This window comes from Atractosteus spatula, chromosome 1, assembly GCF_055471065.1.
Source record: "Atractosteus spatula isolate fAtrSpa1 chromosome 1, fAtrSpa1.hap1, whole genome shotgun sequence".
Taxonomy (NCBI): domain Eukaryota; kingdom Metazoa; phylum Chordata; class Actinopteri; order Semionotiformes; family Lepisosteidae; genus Atractosteus; species Atractosteus spatula.
Genome location: NC_142706.1, coordinates 34203801 through 34226614, shown reverse-complemented (window position 1 = coordinate 34226614; position 22814 = coordinate 34203801). Strand labels below are relative to the sequence as shown.

At 35.1% G+C, this 22814-nt stretch overlaps 1 protein-coding gene across 4 annotated transcripts in view; it reads left to right on the top strand.

Annotated features, from left to right (window-relative positions):
• The window catches only part of LOC148840806 (suppressor of hairless protein homolog), an 87030-nt gene extending 65071 nt beyond the window's left edge, over positions 1-21959 (top strand). For 2 of the 4 annotated variants that reach the window (XM_088919087.1, XM_088919169.1), the window contains 7 exons: positions 2341-2515; positions 3121-3258; positions 3784-3896; positions 4655-4795; positions 5370-5525; positions 6079-6182; positions 11000-17078. In XM_088919087.1, coding sequence (XP_088775213.1) covers positions 2341-2515; positions 3121-3258; positions 3784-3896; positions 4655-4795; positions 5370-5525; positions 6079-6182; positions 11000-11315 — 1143 coding nt within the window. In that variant the 3' untranslated portion in view covers positions 11316-17078. Of the gene's footprint in view, positions 1-2340; positions 2516-3120; positions 3259-3783; positions 3897-4654; positions 4796-5369; positions 5526-6078; positions 6183-6373; positions 6638-10999; positions 17079-21871 lie in introns of those variants that run through there. The other 2 variants (XM_088919342.1, XM_088919256.1) reach the window with 2 other exon arrangements.
• The last annotated feature ends 855 nt before the right edge of the window (positions 21960-22814 follow it).

Genomic DNA, 22814 nt, shown 5'->3' with positions numbered 1-22814 from the left:
GGTGAGCCATAATAAGGCACCCCTGGAGTAATTGGGGTTAAGGGCCTTGCTCAGGGGCCCAACAGAGTAAGATTCCTCCATTGGCCACGGGATACGAACCAGCAATGTAAACTGCTGTAAAAGGAACTGAGTCACCTAACAGTTTTGTTGACAATATGCACATAGTATTGACTTAAATTTACTTGTCTTATTTTAGGTAAAGAAAAAAATGGTGGTAAAGCACATAGAAGATAAAAACTTCAATTAAAAACTGTATAAATCATTGAAATACAAAAAATGTGTAATCATACATATGCATATCAATTGGTAAACCACAGGACTGAAATGCAATTTAAACTGCCTCGGTTTATTTATCAGTATCACCTGTGTTAGGGACTGGTAAGACACTAATAATGTCTTGTTTCATAATTAGCATTTTAGTATTTTTAATCAGGAAACAGAAAACAAAGGTTAAAGGTAGGTTGTGTAACAAAAATGTGGAACGCTTTTCTACTGTAATTTAAAAATAATAATAAGTATGTATAACAAAGTATGTATCACAATAATACTATATTTACTGCTACTACCACTTCTTGATGCCTGAAACCTTTTAGTTTTGCATCAGAATATGAAGAAAGTGACTGGGCTTTGGCAGACTTAAGTACCGAGTTCAGGAGTGCGTTGGAAAGTTGAGGTGTGCAATGCCTTAACTTATTTATGCTTGTTACAGAAAGAGCTGTTAACTGACCTACAAACAGAATTTTTGAAACAAAAGGCTTAAGCCTTGGATGATTTGATCCTATGTATGGATAAAGTGTTCCAACATCACCACTGGTAAAACTTATCCTTCAAAACAGAATCACCCATCCGTTGCATACAAATCAAACATGTCGACTTTTCATTCACTGAGGCAAGGAAGTAGACATTTTACTTCTTTTGAACCACATGTCAATCTTTATTTTTTCTAATTGTTGCAAGATGCTTACTACATTGTTAGTATCTTGTCAAGATCATAAAAATGTTGTTTTCTTGAGAGTAATGGTAGCTGAGTGGTTCAGTCCCTGACATTGCTGCAACCTTTGGAAAAGGAATTTAGAGAAGTGTGTGGACAGACCTCACTTTATTTTCCTCCTGTTTTGGTGCAAAGACGCACCCTTGTCAAAGCCAGATATTTGGCATCATCAATGGGTGATTGCACAGAGGTAGAGACCCACAAGGGGTTCTGTATGCCAGACCTTGTATTACGATAACAAGGGCATCTGCTTTGTGGGTGGGCATGCTCAGACAAGGCATGAACTAATTTGACTGCCACACGGGCCTGATCCTACCTGATGGCCATACGTTTGACACTCTTGCCTTATGTTAATCAACTCAGATGTCTGCCTGTCTATCCAGTTTACACCAAAATGTTCTTAATTCATTTTGTCTATTAACAAAATTTTAACATTGCAAGGAGTGAAATCTTTGAGTGCGACAAATGGTCTTTGTAGTCTGCCACACACCAAAACCATGGCTGATATTAATCTCGGGGGCTTCCAGTAGAATACTGTTTACTTATAGAAAAACAGCCCCAGCGGAGATTTACCTTCAGAAAAAAATTGTACTTGTGTGAAGGCTCAGTTAGATACATGTGACCTCTCTTCAACACTTTTGGTAGATGGAAAAAAGAAAATACTTTTCTCTGTGTTGAGTTGTGAACGTAACAATTTGTCATGAGTCAGAGTGCTGTCATTAATTGGAATACCTAGTTCTATGAACTTATTGAGTTCCCCCAGCACGTTTACAGTAAGGCCTTGATGAGTGTCACTCTGTATTTATTGTATTAATGTTTTGTGTAATGAATAGGGACACCCTAAAATATATCCTTGCATTTATTATCCAGTTAAAACTTCTTGCATAAAACAAAGTAGAAATAGGTTTAGGTACAAAATATTTTTAAAATAACCTTAAACTTCTACAGAGAGGATGAAAGTACAGTAGTCCAGCTTAAGACTTTGTGAACTACAGTATAACAGCAACTGTAACTGCTGATATTAATGGCAACCAAAGGTCCTGAGGAGGTCTACATGATAGGTCACTGATTAGGAACCAGGTTTACATCTGTGTACAGCAAGAGGGTCTACTGCCACTTGTATGCATATCCACCTCATTTAGTATTATCCTGAATCATACTCAGTAATCAGTGGAAGGGCTAATTCTGCCTCCTTCTATCTTTGCGTACAATGTGTTGCAGAATTGCACTGAAAACAAGTTTTTGAAATTTGTAATAATATGTGTAATGTTTTGAAATGCTTCATGTTAATGGCTGACAGTAAATGTTTTAAAGTGCATTGTAGTAATTGCTTTTCTACTTTTCCACAGAATTATTGCACAGCCAAAACTTTGTACATATCTGACTCTGACAAGAGAAAGCACTTCATGTTGTCTGTGAAAATGTTTTACGGTAATAGTGATGACATCGGCGTATTCCTCAGTAAAAGGATTAAAGTCATCTCCAAACCTTCCAAAAAGAAACAGTCCTTGAAAAATGCTGACTGTAAGTCGTGATACACTTGATGAACAAAATTAATAATTCTGAAGACTACAATTAGATTTTTTCGAATGTACTTAGATTAATACAATATCTTCTGTTTAAAATTATATGCTTTATTTTTTTCATGAAGTTGAACACTTTATGGCTATTTTGTAAACAATGTGTTTAATAATTGTGGTACATATCTATTTATAATGTGTGCAAGATTTAGGATCATAGTCATAGATTCCACTACCCTGGATTTCCTGCTAGAGGGTGCTACAATGTAAATATATGTGTTGTTTTTTTCATAAACATTAGCTGTAAGGCAGGCAGAACATTGTAGTTATTAAGGAAAAAGATAAATGTTGCATTTTTAAAGGCAGTGTTAGAAAAACATGTCAGAATTTATTGCCCGTGATTACACCTTAATAAACATCATTATTGTTTTATGTAGTAGACGAAAATAGACTTTATTTTTCTAATGTGTTATCTGTATTTTTTTTAAATGTTACTAAGGGCTACTGTCTCAATGCATTTTTGTATAAGAAGCACTCTGTGTTTACAGATGCATATAAAGAATTTCATTAGGGGTCATTCACATAAACATTAAGGTTTTTCTTCTTCAGTATGTATTGCATCAGGCACAAAGGTGGCACTCTTCAATCGACTTCGCTCTCAGACAGTGAGTACCAGGTATTTGCACGTTGAAGGAGGGAATTTCCATGCGAGTTCACAGCAGTGGGGAGCCTTCTACATACACCTGTGTGAGTGTTTTTAATTTTGATTCAATGGAGAAACAGCAAATTATTTTTTACTTTTTCTCTCTGTGACTGAAAAATCAAATGATATGTTCATTTCTGTATCAATGTTTTTTAAATACAATAAGAATTTGTTTTCTTACTGAAAGTTTATTTAAACAAAGACTGCAAATTACATGGTTCAGTTTGTCTGATTTGACTGGATTAGGATCCTTAAGATTGGGTTCTTTAAAAATGGAGCGAGCAAGCAAAATTTGATTTGGTTCTGTAGAGCCCTTATGTTTTCTTTTATTTAGACATTTCTGACTTGCCATTTGTAGGGCCATACACTTCCTGCACTGATGGTAAATTTATTTGATAAGTCTTGAGTATTTCTTCACAGACCGTAATGCTTTTCTGTGAAGATTTTTTTATTCTTCCACTATTTTAAATTTTGTCTTCATATATTCATATATTCACTACAAAGTGAGTGACTTCTTTATTTATTTGAGATTTTATTGAGTGCCTTTCTTGCTCCCATCTTTTCTGAAGTGGATGATGAGGAGTCAGAAGGTGAAGAATTCACAGTACGAGATGGCTATATTCATTATGGTCAGACCGTCAAGCTTGTGTGCTCAGTAACTGGCATGGCACTTCCCAGACTGGTATAGTATACTTACTTCAATATTCATATTTTAGATTTTCAGTACGTTTGATTTATGCATCTTCTTTTTAAAAAAAGGCGTCACAATTTATTAAAAAAATATATGTGCCATCTATATTTCTGTCGTTTTGTTTGCCTGTATTGTTGTTTTAGCTTTTAAATATCTTGATATTATGAAGTGACTTGGGAATAAAATTCAAATGATTATTTCAGATGTAGCAACACTTAAGGTGCATTTTTTTCTCAGAATGCCAAGAGTTATGAGATTGGAAACAGATTTTCATCTAATCAGCATATTTGCTTTTAATTCAGATTTTAGCCATGGATACAGAATTTATATTCTATATCATTTTTACAGTATATTTAGCATTCACAAAACATATTTATCTGGCTTGTGTATTCAAGGCAAAACTCTGTTTTTGAAGTCTATTATACTGTAAAGGTAGCAGATGGTGTATCTCTTTTAATAGTATAATGATGCCTTTTTTCCATTAGCGAAATGATAGCAGTATGCAGCTTTTTCTTACCTAAAATTTAAATCTCTGTTTGTCTGAAAAATGAATTGAAACATTTTATCTTTAAAATATCAAAATAAATGGAAGCGATCAATCACCTGTGTTTTACAGATAATCAAAAAATAAATCTGTTGTCAGGTTTTCCAGACATTGCCTGGTTTAATTGACCCCAAATGCTGATGTAAGATGACATTTAATCTTTTAATGTATCAGTAATTAAATACTTTCCTGTGTGCCTTTGCAGATAATTCGGAAAGTGGATAAACAAACAGCACTGCTAGATGCGGATGACCCAGTATCACAGCTCCATAAGTGCGCTTTTTATTTGAAGGATACAGAAAGAATGTATCTGTGCCTTTCTCAGGAGAGGATAATCCAATTTCAAGTAAGTTGAGAGAATTCATTAATGTCTTCTGGAATCAAAAAGATGTTGAGGATTATTTTGAGAAGAACACTAAAAATGTTATTTATAGCCCTATACATTTTATTTCCTGTTTTTGCATTTGAAAGGTTCAGAGATGAAACATATCTATATCTTAGATTTTTGGAGGCCATTTATGGAACAGCAGTAATCATAATAAAGCTTAAATGCAATTTGTTCTCCTAAGGGAATAGTTTACCTTCTTGGGTCAACAAGAGGTCCTGCAGTAGTGTATGCATCATAACAAACAGGTGAACCTCCTTAACTAGCATATGTAAAAGATTGGAGGAAGAGATCTTAAGGAAAGTGATTTTAACATCTGACAATGCCAGTCAATTTTCTTCTGAAAATCATTTGTTGTGAGTTACATATATATCAAAATATCTCCTCCTTGTAGCCAATATTATCTGGTTTCCATAGTGAAAATCTGTTGGTGAATCAGAAAAGTTAATCTGAATAATTAATTGCACACTGCATGAAATAAACCCTGTATCTGCAATAGAAAATCAACTGATTGCATTAGTGTTTCTTATTCTAGGCCACTCCATGCCCAAAAGAACCAAACAAAGAAATGATCAATGATGGAGCTTCATGGACAATCATCAGCACAGACAAGGCAGAATATACCTTCTACGAGGGGATGGGCCCTGTCCATGCACCAGTTACTCCAGTGCCTGTGGTAGAAAGCTTACAGGTAAAAAATGCTAAAAATATTGTTAATTAAATGCTATTAAAATATTATTAAATTAAAAATGTATCTTTGTAAAAAGTTCAACATTCTCTTCTGATCGGAAAAACTAAAAACATTTTCATCTTAAGTGCTATGAAAATGAGTATATAAAATACATGTGAAGTCAGATACATGTGCTGTTCCTCCATGAGATGCACACAGGTGGTGTTTTTGAGCCTGCGTATAAAAGGGCAGTGTGGTTATCCTATTCTTGTTTCCCAAAATAACACCACATTAGACAGAGAAGTAGTGATAGGGAACTTACTCAAGGCTACAGAAATTCTCCCCTAATCTGAAAATTCAATAAATATTTTAATATTTGATGCATGTTTGGCTCCTTGACTGTATACTGTACCTTAAATTTTCTTTTCACATCACTGCACTGTGCACTTTAGTAATACATATTAAACTTTTAAAGGAATTATTTAATGTTAATTATCTTATGCTCAGTTGAAAATGAGTGGTTTAGATTCTTTATAAAGTTCTTTTAATTTATTTTTATTTTTATGTTCTGCAGCTAAATGGTGGTGGGGATGTGGCAATGCTGGAACTTACTGGACAGAATTTCACCCCAAATCTTCGCGTTTGGTTTGGAGATGTAGAAGCTGAAACTATGTACAGGTAAAAAGATGAACTACTAGCTTAAAACATTTTTTTTTCAAATGAAAAATATCCCTTGTGATTTGATCTTTTATTTTCACACATTATTATCCATAGTGTATTGTAGGCTTGTGAATTCTGCCTGGATTCCTTTTTTGTGTGTTGTTTTAAGATTTTTACAGAACAGTTAAAAAATGGCTTTTGTTTTTCAGACCTGCTTCCTTGGACTCTAGTTCTCTTAGTTTACATTGTATGTTAAGTATATCCACACTGAATTGTGAGATGCAAGTCAAATCATCAAATGTCACTGCTCACCAGAAACAATTCAAAACACTAAATAAAAATATAGCCCTGCATGCATTTTTAGTTAAAAGTGGAGCTGCAACACTATTTTTATATTTTGAGGTAAGAAAGAATTAGCATTGATTAATGCAGTTTAAACCACAATGAAAGTAAAATTTGCACAGTGATGTAAAACCACTAATTCACATTGCAAAATAGACCACATCTCTAGGCATGCGCAGCACCATATTGCTGTTATTGTCTGCCGTTCAGAACAGGGAAACAAAACTTCTGGTGATGTGAACCGGCCCACTGTTACACTGTAAACAAGCAGGCCTGTGAATACAACTCTTTTAAAATATTGCTCTTTGTTTTAAAACTATACTTAACGCACATGTTAACTTAGGTATTAAACATAAGTATGATAAAAATCATCACTTAAATCGTGAAGATGGGAAAAAAAGTCATCGGTGACTAGTGAGCAGGAAGGGCCAATTTAATCACCATTCTCGCAAATTTTTACTCTTGTCGGCAGTTTGCAACAGGGTGGTGACCATACAGTACTTTAACAAGTTCACAAATTTGTGCTTAATTTGGAATTTGTAACATTTTACAATAGCATCAATTAATTTATTGTGTTACGGAGATGTATTAACCTGTCTGAGAAATTAGAGCTGCAGTTCCCCTTTACTAACTTTTGTTACTCCAGTTGTTGGGGGGAAAAAAAGCAGTTCTGTTTTAACAAAAGAAATATTTCTTAATATTTATATCACCTGGTTCTTCATTGCACTGCAATAACTTTTTTGTGTCTAGTGTGGATCCACCTTTAGGCGCTTACTTTATTGGACTCTTTGTTTAATTACATGATTGTAAATGTGTCCGACAGTGTTTTTAAAACTGTTGAAAAGCTGAAAGTTACATATAAAATCTGTTGGATATAGTTTCAGTAATGAAGCTTTATAAGATTAGCAGCTGGATTTGGGGGGAAAAACAGCTGTATATTATAGTTTGGCAATAGGCTTGAGTGAAATGAGTAAATGGTTCTTATTCTTTCTAAGCTGGTATACCGCTTGTAGCTGTGAAGCTGAATTGATTAATAATAGGCAATTCCAAGTTAGGGAAATTCAACATAAAAATAAATAACTTTCTGAATTGAGATATTTTAAATATTTAGATTATGTATAATGTCATTTCGATTATAGAAAAATAATATCTATGAAAGGGATGTGATTATTTTCAATTAAGAAACTGATCGTTTGGAACTGGAACCAAAAGGCAGTAGCGTCCTCAAGACAAGGTTTCTGAAGACCTGATTTAACGCTTTGTAATAATGGTAATGACTCTGCAGCAGTCCTTATTACTGCATAATTGTACTTGATTTGCATTGTGTCCTTGCTTGTAGCTCGGGGCATTTACAGTTCACTCTTCAATTATCTAGTTATAATGACAATTGCAGAAGTATATTGCTCCCAAAAGGAAAGCTTTAGATGTACATGAGAGAGTAATATTCTTTTCTAACCAGCACAACAAAGTTTTTTTTATATATATATAGCATCTTTAATAGTAATCAAGACATATTACATTAAGGCAGTAAAGACAGGTATACACAAATTAATATAGTAAATTAAACCAGAATTAAAAGCACAGTATATTAGTATGTTTTAAGAGAGGATTTGAAAGTGTTAGTATGGGCTGGGAGATTGTCCCACAGCATTAGAGTTGCAGAACAGAAAGCACAAAGTGTTTGGAAACTGAAAGAAAGTTCAAAGAGTACAAACAAGGTTTAGGTGTGTTTGGAGTTAACAGTTAACAATTCACTGATTCAGTCAGGATCCAAATCACTCAAGCTCAAGCAAGGTGAGCAGCGATGTTTTGAATTTTAGTGGTTGATTAATATTACGTTTTGTGGAAACGTAAATTATGTAGTCATAGGAACAGAAATGGAAACTGATGTCTTATTTATGAAGGATCTGAGCCAATAGTAACATCCAACCATCCAGTTTCTAACCGCTTCACCCAATTCAGGGACGCAGAAGAGACGGAGCCTATCTCGGCAAAAAATGGGCGTAAGGTGGGGTACATCCTGGGTAGGATGCCAGTCTTTTACTGGGGCACACACAGACATAGACACGCACACACCCACTTCAGGGACAGTTTTCCCAGAATCCAGTTAACCTACCAGCTGTCTTTAGACTGAGAGGAAATGAGAGAACCTGGAGGAAACCCACGCAAACACAGGACAGAAACTCCAATCAGACAGCACTCTAGGTTTGGAATTGAATCCAGGGTCCCAGCACTGTGAGGCAGGAATGCTAAACACTGAACCACTGTGCCTCTCCAATGGTAATATATAAATACTAAAAAGAGTAGGACCAAGAACAAAGCCCCGCTGGGTGCCAGTTGCAATTGACTTTATTGAAGAGCATTATTGCCCAATTTGGACCAATTGTTTTCTGTTAGTGAAGATTTAAACCATAACAAAGCAATTTCTCAATAATACCAGTGACCCTTTCTAATCTGTTAAGTAAAATTGCCTGAGCAACAGTATTGAAGTCAACACTGAGATCCAGCAGCGTAAGTATTGATGAAAAAACAGAGTTAGAGTCCTCCCAGTCCAGACGTCATGGATTTGAGCCTATTCCATGTCACTAACAGCAAACAGCAAGAAGCACAGAAGCACAGTCTAAGAATCGCTGAGTGCATGATTGGATTAGCCAGTCAGGCTCAGTCAGCTATCAGCAAACAGAGCAACACCTGTGCTTCTTGGGCACTTGCAGATGTTCATACAGGAGTTCTGCTACCTATGACAAGTTAAATATTAGTGGTTTTGTGAAGGTGGGCAGGTCACAGGAGTCTGCCTACATTTCCTTGTTATCTCCTTTGTGCAGTCACAGAGCCTATATCTCTGATCCAACACATGAAAAACACAAAATATGGATATAACAAAACATAAAAATGAAAATAGTCATTTAAAAGGTTTAAAAATATATTTAAAAGAGTTGTCATTAGCGGAGTATAAGTAACTTGGTACAAAAACCATTACCTAAAATTAAATATTGGCCACTTATAACTTAATATTATAATATTATAAATTCAAGATCATTTAAGAAAAACTAAAGAACTAAAGTGTGTTGCAAAAATGCCTGGAGAGTTCTCCCTGTGGAAAACTAGCTGAGGATGTTAAGCATTTATGACTACAAGTTGTACTAATTTTTCATATTACAGAAAGCGCCTTGCAACAGTATTTAGACCCTTGCACACTTTTCACATTTTGCTGCTTTAAGGCATGCACTCATGACAGTTTGAAGTAGCAATTAATATTTGTTATATATACAATCTACTCCACACACTCAAAGCACAAAACAGAAAGAAGTAGATTAAATGAAAGAAAAACGGAAAAGTCATGATTGCATAATTATTCAAACCCTTTTCAGTGGGAAGCACAGATCAGGAGAGGGGTACAAAAATATTCACTGAATATTCTTGTGAGAAGGAGTATTAAAGGAGAAATGGATCAAGGTAGGGTGTGGAACTGACGTGGAACAGAAGGGCAGAAAGAAAACAAAGTAGAACAGGAAAAAAAGGTAGCACCCCACAACACTTGACAACATAGAGTGATATTTCTACGTGTCACCCCTGTTCTTATACTCGTTACAGAATCATTCAAAGCACAAGGTTGCACTGGAGTGGCTTGAGAATAAGATAGTGAATGACTCTGAAATGACTCTGAATTTGTGGAAAGACTTTTAAATTGTTATTCATATACAATCTCCAGGCAGCTTCAGAGTGTTTGAGCAAGTCTTCCAAGATGAATGAGGAAAAAATTGCATAAATATGATGTGTAAAGTTGGTTGAGACCTACCTAAAAAGACTTGCAGCTGTAATTGCTGACAAAAGTGGTTCCACTACATATTGAGTTCATGGGTCTGAATACCTAATGCAGGCAACATATTTCAATTTTTTTCACTTTAGTTTTTGTAAGCATTTGCTGCAAACTTCTTAACCTGAATGCTTAAAGTTTTAAAGAAACTATTAAAAGAATGTGTATGCATCATTTTATAATTTAATTTACTTGGGACTAACAATAGGAAATTGTTTGCAAGGCACTGTATATTATTATAAAGTATTTCACTTCTTTAGAGTTTAATTTCTCTAGTTTTGAGTGCCATATGGAAATGGTTTTGTACTTACTCTTTTTATGGTTTTTTTTGTCATTTGAAAACCTACACATCAGTCAAAGGAATTTGGATGTATTTTAGATTAATATTGGTCATGATAAATGAATTTCTTTCTAGAAATTTTAATAAATTGTTTAAAAAGTTAAGCAACATGGTTTATGTTTTGTTGTGCTTACCTGTTTAATGAACATTTAAATGACATGAAAAACAATATTACTTCCTCATTACTTGACCTCTGGTCAAGAAGATTTTCTTTCCAGTCAGTTTTTCTGCATTACTGCATTCTGCAGTAACCCCATTTTACCTTGTTGACAGTAAGAGGGAATGCCTTGTTAAACTGCAGTGAGATTGCTAATCCTGAATTCCGTCTCCTCTCAGGTGTGCAGAGAGCATGCTTTGCGTTGTTCCGGATATTTCTGCATTCCGCGAGGGATGGCGGTGGGTTCGTCAGCCGGTCCAGGTTCCTGTCACTTTGGTCCGTAACGATGGGATTATTTATTCCACCAGCCTTACTTTCACATACACACCAGAGCCAGGGCCCAGACCACACTGCAATGCTGCTGGGGCCATCCTTCGGGCAAACTCGAGCCTGATGGCATCCAGTGATACCAACACAAACAGCGAGGGAAGTTACACAAGTGTCACCACAAATTCTACCAATGTCACATCATCAGCAGCAACGGTAGTATCTTAACCTTCAAACTGACACAAAAGACTTAAAACTGACTTTTCAAGTGCTGCATAAGGAAAGAAGAAAAAGAAAAACTAATCTTCGACACCCCTTTGTGGTTTCCTAGGGACACTCCTGTTTGATCTTATGTGTGGTGTATTGAAAGCCAAGATCAAAAACAGGTTCGGTTATGAAACCGCAACAATGATACATCAGCCATGTAAAAAACTTTATTAAAGAAAAGTCTATTTTTCGCTTTTTGTTTTTTTTTGTTTGTTTTTTTTAAGGGGCAAGATGTATTACTGTGGGTGGGACCTGAAGGTTAAGCAAAGTAGAAGAAAGCATATAAAACATGATAACATAGTTTTTATGGACCAAGGATATTGTATAAGCTTTAGTAAAGGTACATTTTCACCATACCTTTTTTGTATTAAACATATAGTACACTTTTGTTACCAAATAGTTTCTATTTTTCCTCTGAGCTTTGGCTCTGAAGTATGTGCAGGTTCCAGTCCTGACCTTGCTTGTATATTATAGCTACCTTACTCTTCCAGTTAAACCTGTATTTTGGTCTTTGGCTGGAACTTTATTTTTATTTTTTGTTTTTTAAACTGAAGTCTTGTGACTTTTTACAAAACTGAAGGTGTGTTAATTTCAGTATCACAGAACCTCAAGAGGGCCTGTTTTATTTTCAGATATGAAGTCTTTAAAATGAAAGCTTTAAGCAATGCCTCTGCCTTGCCTGCAATACACCATGTACACTTTTTAATTTTAAAAAAGAAAAAAATACATGAGCAGAAGCTGCTCCTTCTAGTTCTTCCATTTTTTTATTTTCTAGTCTTCTTATGTAAGTCCTGAAATCTGTCCAAAGTATTCACATTATCACTTTCTGAAACCATGTACGATCAGTGGTGATATATAGGTGAAACTCAACATCATTCACCTAATTAACAAAAGACAACGGCAGATGATTGCTTTTTAAAATGGTGTTGGTGCATTACTTCTGTCCATCATAGTATGTAAATGTAAAGAATACAGTCAGATGTATCTAAATTATATTTAAAGAAGCCTAACCTTTACTGAAGGGCAGCTGTTTTGTTCTTCAGTGGTTTAGAACTCATGACAGTGTATATATGTTTTGTTTTGTTTTTTTGCTCTTTAGTGTATCCCTGCTGCACCATTTTTGTCTTCCTGGTATCATTCTTATTTATATCTTAACCCCATTTTCTTGAATCCAGAAAAATGCTGAATAATGTGCTCAATGTCATGAGGTTTCAGAGACTGATACTTAAATTTGTTGTGGCCTTACTACAAATTTTGTGTAAAGTGTGTTTCTAAGTGTTTTTTAATCGCCTACAGCCATTTGCTCTTTTCTATTTTGCCTTTCATTTTTAGCAGCTGACTTTTTATTTTTTACTTTTTTAAACATTTGTGTTAAAGGTCTGATATGTGTATCTTCTAAAGACTGTCTGGATACAAAATTCTTCATACTGCTTCATATTTTTTTATGTTTCATGGAATGTCAGCCTAACATGCACTGTACAGTTTATCGTTTAGGTCCTTTGATGGAAAACAAATTGGTTACATTTTTATTACATTAAATGACTTCAGGCTTATTCTAGCTGCAGCTTTATAACTCTTAACTATTTACCTTGTACCTGTTTAGCCATCCTTATATTTTAACTGGAATTGCTGGTCTGTGATTTGGCGCCATCTTTGATTAACTGAAATTGCCCAAACTATTTTTTTAAATGCAGCTGTTATGATTTGAAGGCACTTACTTTTTCCATTTATAGATGGAAAATGAATTTGAAAGCAGCTTCCCTAGCAAGTTCAAAACACCAAGCGATTGCCTGTCAAGTTGCAAGTAAAGCAAGTACACGTTTACCAGTACCCAGGAGAAAAATTCAGCCTGGAATTCTGAAAAATTAAAAGTCCAGTAAAAACCTGACTCGTAACCTGTATTCTTTCACTATAGAGTCATATGTTCAAAACAAGTGATCTAGTCTTAATAGTTAAAGTTTTGAAATTTTTGTTTCTCCCTGTACAATGCCTCTTTCTGTTAGTATCTAAAAACCCTCAGTGTTTTTTTAGATGTAGGATTCATGTAACTTAAAATATAAGTCTGACAACAGTTTTGTCAAAACATTGTTTTTTTATGACTAGTGAAGGTTATGTACAACTATGTACAAAACTGTGTTGTAGATCAGTATAGAATAAGATGCTGGCAGAAGTAAAGGACTGACTGAACACTGCCCTTGTAGTGGTTTCCTAGTGAAAGATTCGTTACCTGTCAAGTCCTATAACTGGTAAAATCATTAATTTACAAACTGGATTTATAACGGGAATATATCAACCTGAAAATAAATATTGTAATATTTTTTTTTAAATCGTATGAAAACAATGCATACCCCTGATATAGAAACCTGGAACTTAATGAGCTTTAATCATCATAGAAGTATATACCATACTTCCATCAAGCTGTCAATTCTGCTTTCATTTTTTGTTTGATTTCTGTACTTCAATCATTTTCACAACAGGAATGTTTTTTCTTACAAAATTTTCAGCATTATAAAGCTAAGTGATTCGGCTTTGTAGGTGTCCATTATTCACTTGCAACTGAACCTACTTTATTATTGGTGCCCATTAGTGTGTTTCCTGCATGTTGCTGTCTTGTCAACTGTGGATTTGTCTTCAATGCGACTCAGTTCACTGAACTGAAAGGATGATAGAAACAGCTTTCAAACATATGTTACTGGCAGTAAAAGTTGCCCGTGTAAAATAAAGGCGTAAGACAACCTTAAGATTTTTAATTTTGAGAAAGTCAATTTACTCAAAATTAAATCTGGGTCTGTATGCAAGTTTGTATGCAAGTTTCCTTCGGCTAAGCAAATGACCAAACCCAAACCTTGTACACCTTGTACCTACTGTACTTGTATTACAGTAGTAGAAATAAAACATGAAAGATGAAATCCAAACATAAGTTTTAAAAATGTATGCATTTATGTTTATATAAAAAAAATGCAAGCAAAAAGATTAGTATTGTGTACATATTTTAGTGCTCCCATGCTACAAAATTGTGCTTCAGTAAATAGAAATACAAAAGTATCTGAAAACCAATTTTCCAAATAATTTAAACTACTAATTGAAAAAATCAATTGAAACCTCTGAAGAGTATACAGCCTTTCTGAAAGTTCATCATGGACTTAAGTGTTTGAAATTAAGCTCTAATGTTTTTATTAAACGAGGTGATGTATGGGTTGCCCCAATGAAAATTGGTATGTAATCCCACTGATTGGAAACACTTTTCAAAATTATTAAAATAGGGAATGACTGATTCAGTCCCCTCCATGCACTCAGACAGGTTGAGTGAATATCTGCCTGAAGCAGGCCTCAAGCAGAATATTTAAGACAGTGTATGAAACACTTCAGCCAGTAGTAGATCCTGTACAACCAAATTTCTCAGTACTGTATTGTGATTTCAGTTTGTTGCATCACAAAAGTGTTTGTGTAAATACAGCGCATACTGATAGTTTCAAATATTTTGTTTTCAAGTGTTTTATTTGCTGTGGCCATCCTTCTCCCAGTTAGTTACAAACCCATTGGCCTAACTGTAGCGAAACAAAATTTCAGATGTACACATTAAAATATGAAGGTTATTTTTTTTAAATGACTTTTTTTCCTGAAAATAAATTTGCTCATGTTTTGGATTATAAATACATTTGACTTAATTTTTTGTGTCAAGAAACGCAGGGTTATGTTCAAATGTTTAGCTAAAGGTAGCTACATTCACAAATATTTATTTAGTTCTATAGGGCAAAATAAATAATGGAAGTAAAAACCACCATTGTTTTTTTGATATAAGGCATATTTTAGTGATTGATGAAGAGCAATATAATTGGCAAGAGAATATAGGTCAAGCTTTATTTCTGGTAGCAATTTCACATTATTGGCGTATCTAATTGTATCAATATTTATCTAAACACAAATGATCATCATTTGTGTCCATTTGCTAAGGTATGTTTAGTGCAGTTTTTCAGTGTTCCCAGTGATACGTGTGGTCAGTTCAGGTTCATCCAGCCCATGTTCATGATGTCTTTGCAAGTTCCGCCTTTTTGGACTTCTGGAATGTCTTCCTTAATTATCAGAAACGGTTTTGTACCCAAACAATGCAATCTCAACAATTGTCGTAAAACCTAGATATATTAGCAAAATGGCAATACTGTGGGTGGTTTGAATTAGAACTGAACTATGTGAATTGTGAGAATAACTCTAGTACTGTTATTTGAATGACTGCATATGTCTTTTGTCCTCCGTTGCATTTTGGATAATACACCTTTATGAATGATAAAGCGTGTTATGGTTTTGTTCCTTCATAGAAAAACATATTTGAGGGACGTTCCCATATTCTCAACTTTTGCAGCATTTTATATTCCCAGTATACAATGTAATATTGTGTTTTTTTAAATTATTGTTGATAGTGCTTACCCTTTGTCTGTTTTGTCCAACAAACAAGTGCATTATGCCCCTAATGCCTGATGGCCTTTGAATGGTTAACAAAGGCCTTTTGCTACTGTGGATTTAGGAATGGATTAAGAATGTTTGCTATGAGTCTGCATAACAATGTAGTTTCTAGCATCTCTACGTAGAATTGCATGAATATCAGAGTGACACTGATACCGTTCTTACTGCAAACAGCAGTAACTTTAACCCACCCTTTCTTATTCTGTTTCTCTAGCTTTCTACATAATTAAATCAAAAGACACAATCGTTTGTTTCTTTTCAGGCTTTTTAAAGTAATAACCATTTTAATCTGCCTTCCTATTATATCTTTAAATCTGAGATGTATAGCTGTAAGCCATGATATTTGGGACATCTAATTTCCATTGAAGCTAATTTTATTTTTTACCCTCAAACACTATTAAACTGTAATGAATTCTTCAAACTGGAAGTAAAATGAACCTAAACGCTGTCAATTTTGAAAGGATATACATGCAAACACAAATGATTGTCATTTTAAACTAATTTGACTGTATATATTAAGAGTACTATATTGTTAAAGGTTTTAACTAGTAAAAGCATACATATTGTTTTTCCAAGACTAGTTAAGAGTAAAAAACTAAAGTCAAAAGTAGTAACTTTACTACTTGATGATTTGTGTCCACTCAGTTTATGCAAAAGCAGCCAGAGCATATCATTCGAATTGGAGGACGGGAATACTGAGCAATGTTACACATCAAGTCGATAAAGTAAATATTCATGGTGACAAAGCTGACAGAACAAAGACTTTTCAAATGTTTTTTTTCTTATTTTTCATTTCTTTTCATTGACACTTTTCTAATGTACTTTAGTTGTTTTTCCAAAAGCAGCTGTTTTCAGATGAGCTCTGAACAAATATGTGTACTCTAATATGCCAAATTTTGACTTTGATTTTCATGCACTGCTATATGGGATTGAGAGGCAGCTTTAAAAAGAAAAGTTTTCTTATTAAGCCCTTTGAGAACTGAATTTGGTTCAGCCTTACAACATTGTCTGCATAATGCACTGCACTCTTGAGTAGTACTCTCACCACTGTGTTATATGTAGGTATAATCAGAAAGTGTTCTCAGTGCTCAAAGGGTTACGTTGTAGCACATGTGCAGATGTAACATTTTAGCAATAACGTGAAACAAGGGGACAGTTTTGATAAGTTTTTGTACATATTGCACCTGCTCAGTTCCATATTTCATTAAACAGAAACCTACAATATTGGCAAAAATCAAGAAATAAAAACTGAAATGTAAACCACTTTGTTGTTTTGTGTCTTGTTTTAACAAATTGAAAATGGGTAACTCAAAAGAGTCTTCACTGATGGAGTAGAAGTTGAAAGAAAACAGACTATTGTGGTATTTCATTTGGATTGTTATTCCTAAAAGCTGTTATCTACCTCAGTTTACAGAGTAAATTAATTATTTGCTAATAAAAATAGTGATTAAAATAAAAAAAAGCATTTTGCAAGGATGTTACTATACATTGTATGTGTTTTGTGCTGTCGCTGATACTACAAGATCAGTTATAGGGAGATAGATTAACAGTGTATACAGTATATAAATACTTGCTAAAATTAATAAAACAGATGCTTATCAAGGTTTGCTGTTGCTACTGAACCAAGCAATGGCAAGTGAGTTCTGCTTACTAAGAGATAACTCACTGTTTGGTGATGTACGTAGAACAAAGGGATGTGCAGAAGTTGCATTAAGGTCCTGCTTTGCAATTAAGCTATTTGAAATGCAGTTTTGATCTGGACGTAACGGGCATGATACTACCATGTAAATTTAACTTGTTTTTCCTTTAGCTTAGGTAAATATTGACCTGGAGGTTCTCTCAATTGTGTTGTACCATGCATGAGATATTTCAGAACCTAAAGGGATTCATATCTTCTGAAAAAACCTGCATCTGACAGTTGCCAGGTGACTGCCTTCAAATTGGGGTAATAGCCATTTGGGTCTGTTTGAGATCTGCCAAGATACAGGCATTTGTTTCTTTGCTTGCATTTTTATGTTACCTATTACTGGTATAAAACTGGCAGTTCAAAATTCTTAGTTTAGTAGTTTTGTGTATTTTAAACAATTACTCTAAAAGGGCAGGATTATATATTCTAAGCAAATTTCTTTCTCTTTGATTGTATGACCTTATGCTCATGTTACAACATTTCCAGAAGAAACCACATTACTAAAAATGAGATAAAAATGACTGCATCCATCCTGAATAGCCACTTAATCCAATGCAGGATTGTAATGAATTGGAATATTTAAATACTGGACAGAAGATCTCCAGACTGGAATTGAACCCAGGACCCAGACAGTTTTGTAGATTTGTTTTGACAAAAATGTCTTTGTATGCTTTCTATGGTTCCTTTTTTATTATTGCCATTACCTGCTTCCAGTGTGCATTGTATCTAATAATTAATAATTAATAATTCAGTATTAATAATCTGCTTTTAATTCCAAACCGTCTCAAAGTACTTCACGTGTAGGAGGGTAACCACTTTGTCCACCACTGAAGTACAACACCACCTGGATGCACAGCTGCCATTATGCTCTAGAAGCCATACTACAGAGTAGTTCAAGGGGAGAAGTGAGAAATGAAGGGACTGTGCTAGACTGTGCAAGGCCAAGTGGAATTTAGGTAAAGTGGGATTGATCACTCTTGCGAACACTTCCAGGTGATTTTTAAAGACCACATAATCAGGACCTCCATTTAATATCCCATTTGAAAGATGACTTCTGCTATAGCACAGCATCAGGTTGCTATACTGGGTTATTGGTTTGGAAATTTTGGTCCAGAAGGAACAGTGTTACTTGTTGGTTCACCCCTTGCAGAAGAAACTCTTCTTTGGAGGTCTTCCATCCCAATCTTGCTTTGATATTGAAAGCTCATGTGACCAGACTACTGGGTGATAACTCTGCTGTTAAGCTTGTGCCTTGAAAGTTGAATAGAGAATATTACAAAGGCAGCAAATGCCATGAAATGGTGATTTTCTCAAATGCACTTATTATGAGATGGGCAAGAACACAGGTTAAGAGATTTTTTCCATTTTTTTTTATATACCGTACATAAGTAAATAGGATTTACTGAAGTGTACACATTTTTAGAGAGATTTTGAAGTCTTATGAAGCATGAAGCAATGTGATGAAAAATTATTAAAACATAGATCGGTAAGAATGCAGTTAAGTCACATCTTATAATGTTATGGATACATTCTTGCAACAAATCATTCAAGCTTCTGAAAATGAAGTGAAATGGCATGTTACTCTACATAACGTTCCACTGCTCTATGAAACCTTTGAGGATATTTTGCTATATACATATCTAAGCATGGGATAACACAATTTCTAGATGTTAAGTAGCAGTGCCATGTGTTTCAGTGTTAATTGCTAGCATGAATGATTTACCTAAGATGAGGGGGAGCACTTAATTTAGGCAAAGCCATGTTGATCTGGGTTATTATCATGTTGATATGTTTTGTCTTTAATTTGCCATCCTGGGAGTATTGCAATTTACCAAGTTTAATAGGCCCCGTCCTGCATATGTGGTTATTAGATGATCCAGCAAGGATTTAATACAGCCATTCTATAAGGATCCCAGACATTCAACTTTAATAATATGGCTGGTCTCCTTTCTAGAAAAGCAAAGCGTTTATCCACGATTGTTCCATACCCTCTTGCATTAGGAGATGAGTCACTTACTAACTAGTGTTGTTAACATTGCCACAGTCCATCAATCCATCCATTTCTTTAGCTGCTTTATCCAGTACAGGGTTGTGAGGGAGGCAGAGCCTATCCTAGCAAGTAACGGGCATAAGGCATGATGATACACCCTAGAAGGCACCCCAGTCCATTGCAGGGCACGCACAGGTAAAAACACACAAACTCATTCCAGGGCCAATTGACCTACCAGCATGTCTTTGGACTGTGGGATGAAACTGGAGAAAACCCATGTGAACATTGGGAGAACATACAAACTTCACACAGATAGCATCCCAGGAATGGAACCCATAGCCCCAGCTCTGTAAGGCAGCAACTAAATGCCAAATGAGAGGAATATTTAATCCCGAAAGAATCGAGGATGGTTACACTGAATTCCGATTTTCATTAAGTGTACTTAAACTAAGCAACCAGGTCTTAACTTGTGCGCATTGTTTTTATTTTACACAACTCCCCTGTCTTGAGGGATAAGGGACAAGGCCTGCTAATTTCAAAATGTTTCAGGGTCGGTCTCCGAAGGTGTTCTGCATCCTGGCAATTCCCTCTAGGAAGCATTCACAAGCTAGTCACTACCTTGAGTAAAACAGTACCCCTCCAGTGATTGAACTTGGGAGTGGGAACATATTACTGTGAGGTTTATGCTAAAACTATAATAACAATAATAATACTTTATTTTATATAGCGCCTTTAAAGGTGGCTTCTCAAAGCGCTTTACAGAATGTCAACAACAATAAATAAAAAGAATACATAAGATAAAACAATTACAATATATAGAGGAGACCGTGGATGGTGGTACTAAGAAAAGCAGAGGGATGAAGAATGGAACAGTTAAGTAAAGGCTTTTCTAAAGAAAAAGGTTTTGAGTCTGGATTTGAATGAGTTTAGAGAAGGTGACTCTCTGATATCCTTGGGCAGAGAGTTCCAGAGCTTGGGGGCATAACAGGAGAAGGCCCTGTCACCCAAACAATGTAGACGGGCTTGGGGGACAGTAAGGAGACCAGAATTTGAAGAGCAAAGATTGCGAGGTGGGGAGTAGGACGATAATAGTTCAGACAGGTATTGAGGTGGCAAGCCATGCAGATTCTTATAGGTGAGCATGAGGATTTTAAAGTGAACACAGAATTTGACGGGAAGCCAGTGCAAGGACTCCAGGATAGGAGTAATGTGGTCACTTGCACTAGACCTGGTCAGGATTCTGGCTGCTGAATTTTGGACATACTGAAGTTTGTTCAAAGTAGATTTAGATACCCCAGCAAGTAGAACATTACAGTAGTCAATTCGAGAGAACACAAATGTGTTGATCAGCTTTTCAGCCACAGTTAGTGATCGAATAGGGTGTAGTCGAGTGATATTTCTGAGGTGAAAAAAAAGATGTTTTGACAATATGCTGCATATGTGGGTCGAATGTGAATCCAGAATCGTATATCACTCCAAGAACTCAGGATGACTTTATAGTCTCACAGGTCAGAAATATGGAAATATGGTGTGTCACATTAGAAAACTTCACTTCTCTTTACTGTCTAAAGTTGTAACATGAGAGTACCCATGACACACATTATCTATGGACAATTAGTGAGCATAAAAAACAGAAAGGAATGCATTTCAAATGTGTATTGCGAGTCATGTAAAATCAAAGTGCTTGGCTGTAAAATTACTGCAGCCTAATTTTAACCATTTATGAAGGCAACCTTAAACTATATGTGGGAAGTCACAATTTTCTAGTTGCATTCAAAAAGATTCAAAATCTAGTGCATTTTCTTCTAAATATAATATTGCACTACATTTATATAAGGCATGATGATACACCCTAGAAAGCGTTAACTGTTTGAGGGTAAAAAACAAATAACTCAATGCAGTGTATACAGTATGTGTATGTATACATAGTATATTTCTTTTAATTAAAATTAATATTAATATAGTGTATGTAATTGCCACTACAAACAAACAATTAAATCATCTTTTCAGTTACATTGTAAGCTGTAGTAAGAGGTACTATTAAACAGTTAAATGTTTATTTGCATGCCTACAGTAAGTACTCCTTTAAAAATATAATTCTTCTTAAGGATTACTAGTTGTATTCTGAAGCTAAAACCTATTATATAAAGAAGACATGCATAAAATTGTAATCCTGTCTGGGTTTTTACAGCTTTTATGCCTCAGATACAAAAATGCATTCATTTCACTAGCTCTGTAAATTGTACAGCGGTTAAGAAATCACTCACAAAAGTGCTCTGTATAGTGCTGACTTAGTTTTTTACTTATCATCCTCCAAACATGATTATTTAATCATTTTTTCATACTGTCTTACTTTAAATCTGTTTCTTTACATCTCAGTTCACAGCAACAACTCCCACCGGCAACTGGGAGAATGAGGATGGACACACAGACTTCTTAACCTGCCACCTCTCTGGGGTCATTCATGACATTAAAAACTCCATGGTGCCTGGCAGGAATGTTAATGGTGATTGAAAGAGTGGAGCTTCTTCACTGACGTCACTGAAAGCCTGCAGGAGCCCAGGAAGTTGCTGCTCACCCAGCAGAGAGCTTTGGTTGACTACATCTAATAAACTCCAGTAGTGTGCTGACAATTGTGCACCGATGCTTGGAAATTCTCTTTCATTTGGAATGTACTTTTATTCAAAAAGCCTGTTAACTGTGACTGTGTATCGTATGTCTTGCCATACACAGTTCTAAGCGAGGGTTAACACAAGATATTTAGATGTTAAGCATTCCCTGAGAATCTAGGTTTCTGCTCAAAACCACTAAGGACTTCCATACTTATTTTTAGACATGCATAAGAAAGGTACAATTTCTGTTTAACCAAAAGGCTTATTGATTCAGCTGTGGATTTGAAAACAGTAGTATCTTAGTTGGTAAAAAAAATGTATTAAGGTTTTAGTTGGATTCAAGATATATAATTCAAAAGCATATACTGTACTCATAAAAATACTAAAAGGAAAATAAAGACACTAAGAATTGCACTGTGACTTGTGACTTGATTTTCTAAGGCTTTTAATTCACATTAGTATTAGTATAGTATTAGTGTTGGTTGTTAGGGCTTTGCTCAAGAAATGGCTAGAGAATATCGTCTGATCAATTAGCTACTACAAACCAAATAAACTTGATGGGCCAAAAAGCCTGGTCATGTTTCTTATATTCTTATATGGTTTTGAAAGTCATGGGAACATTATATCCCCAGGAGGTGCACTAACTCTGCTTAAAATCTCACCCTGTTTCAGGGGCTTAAAAAATGAAGTGCCTTTTAATAGGATTATCT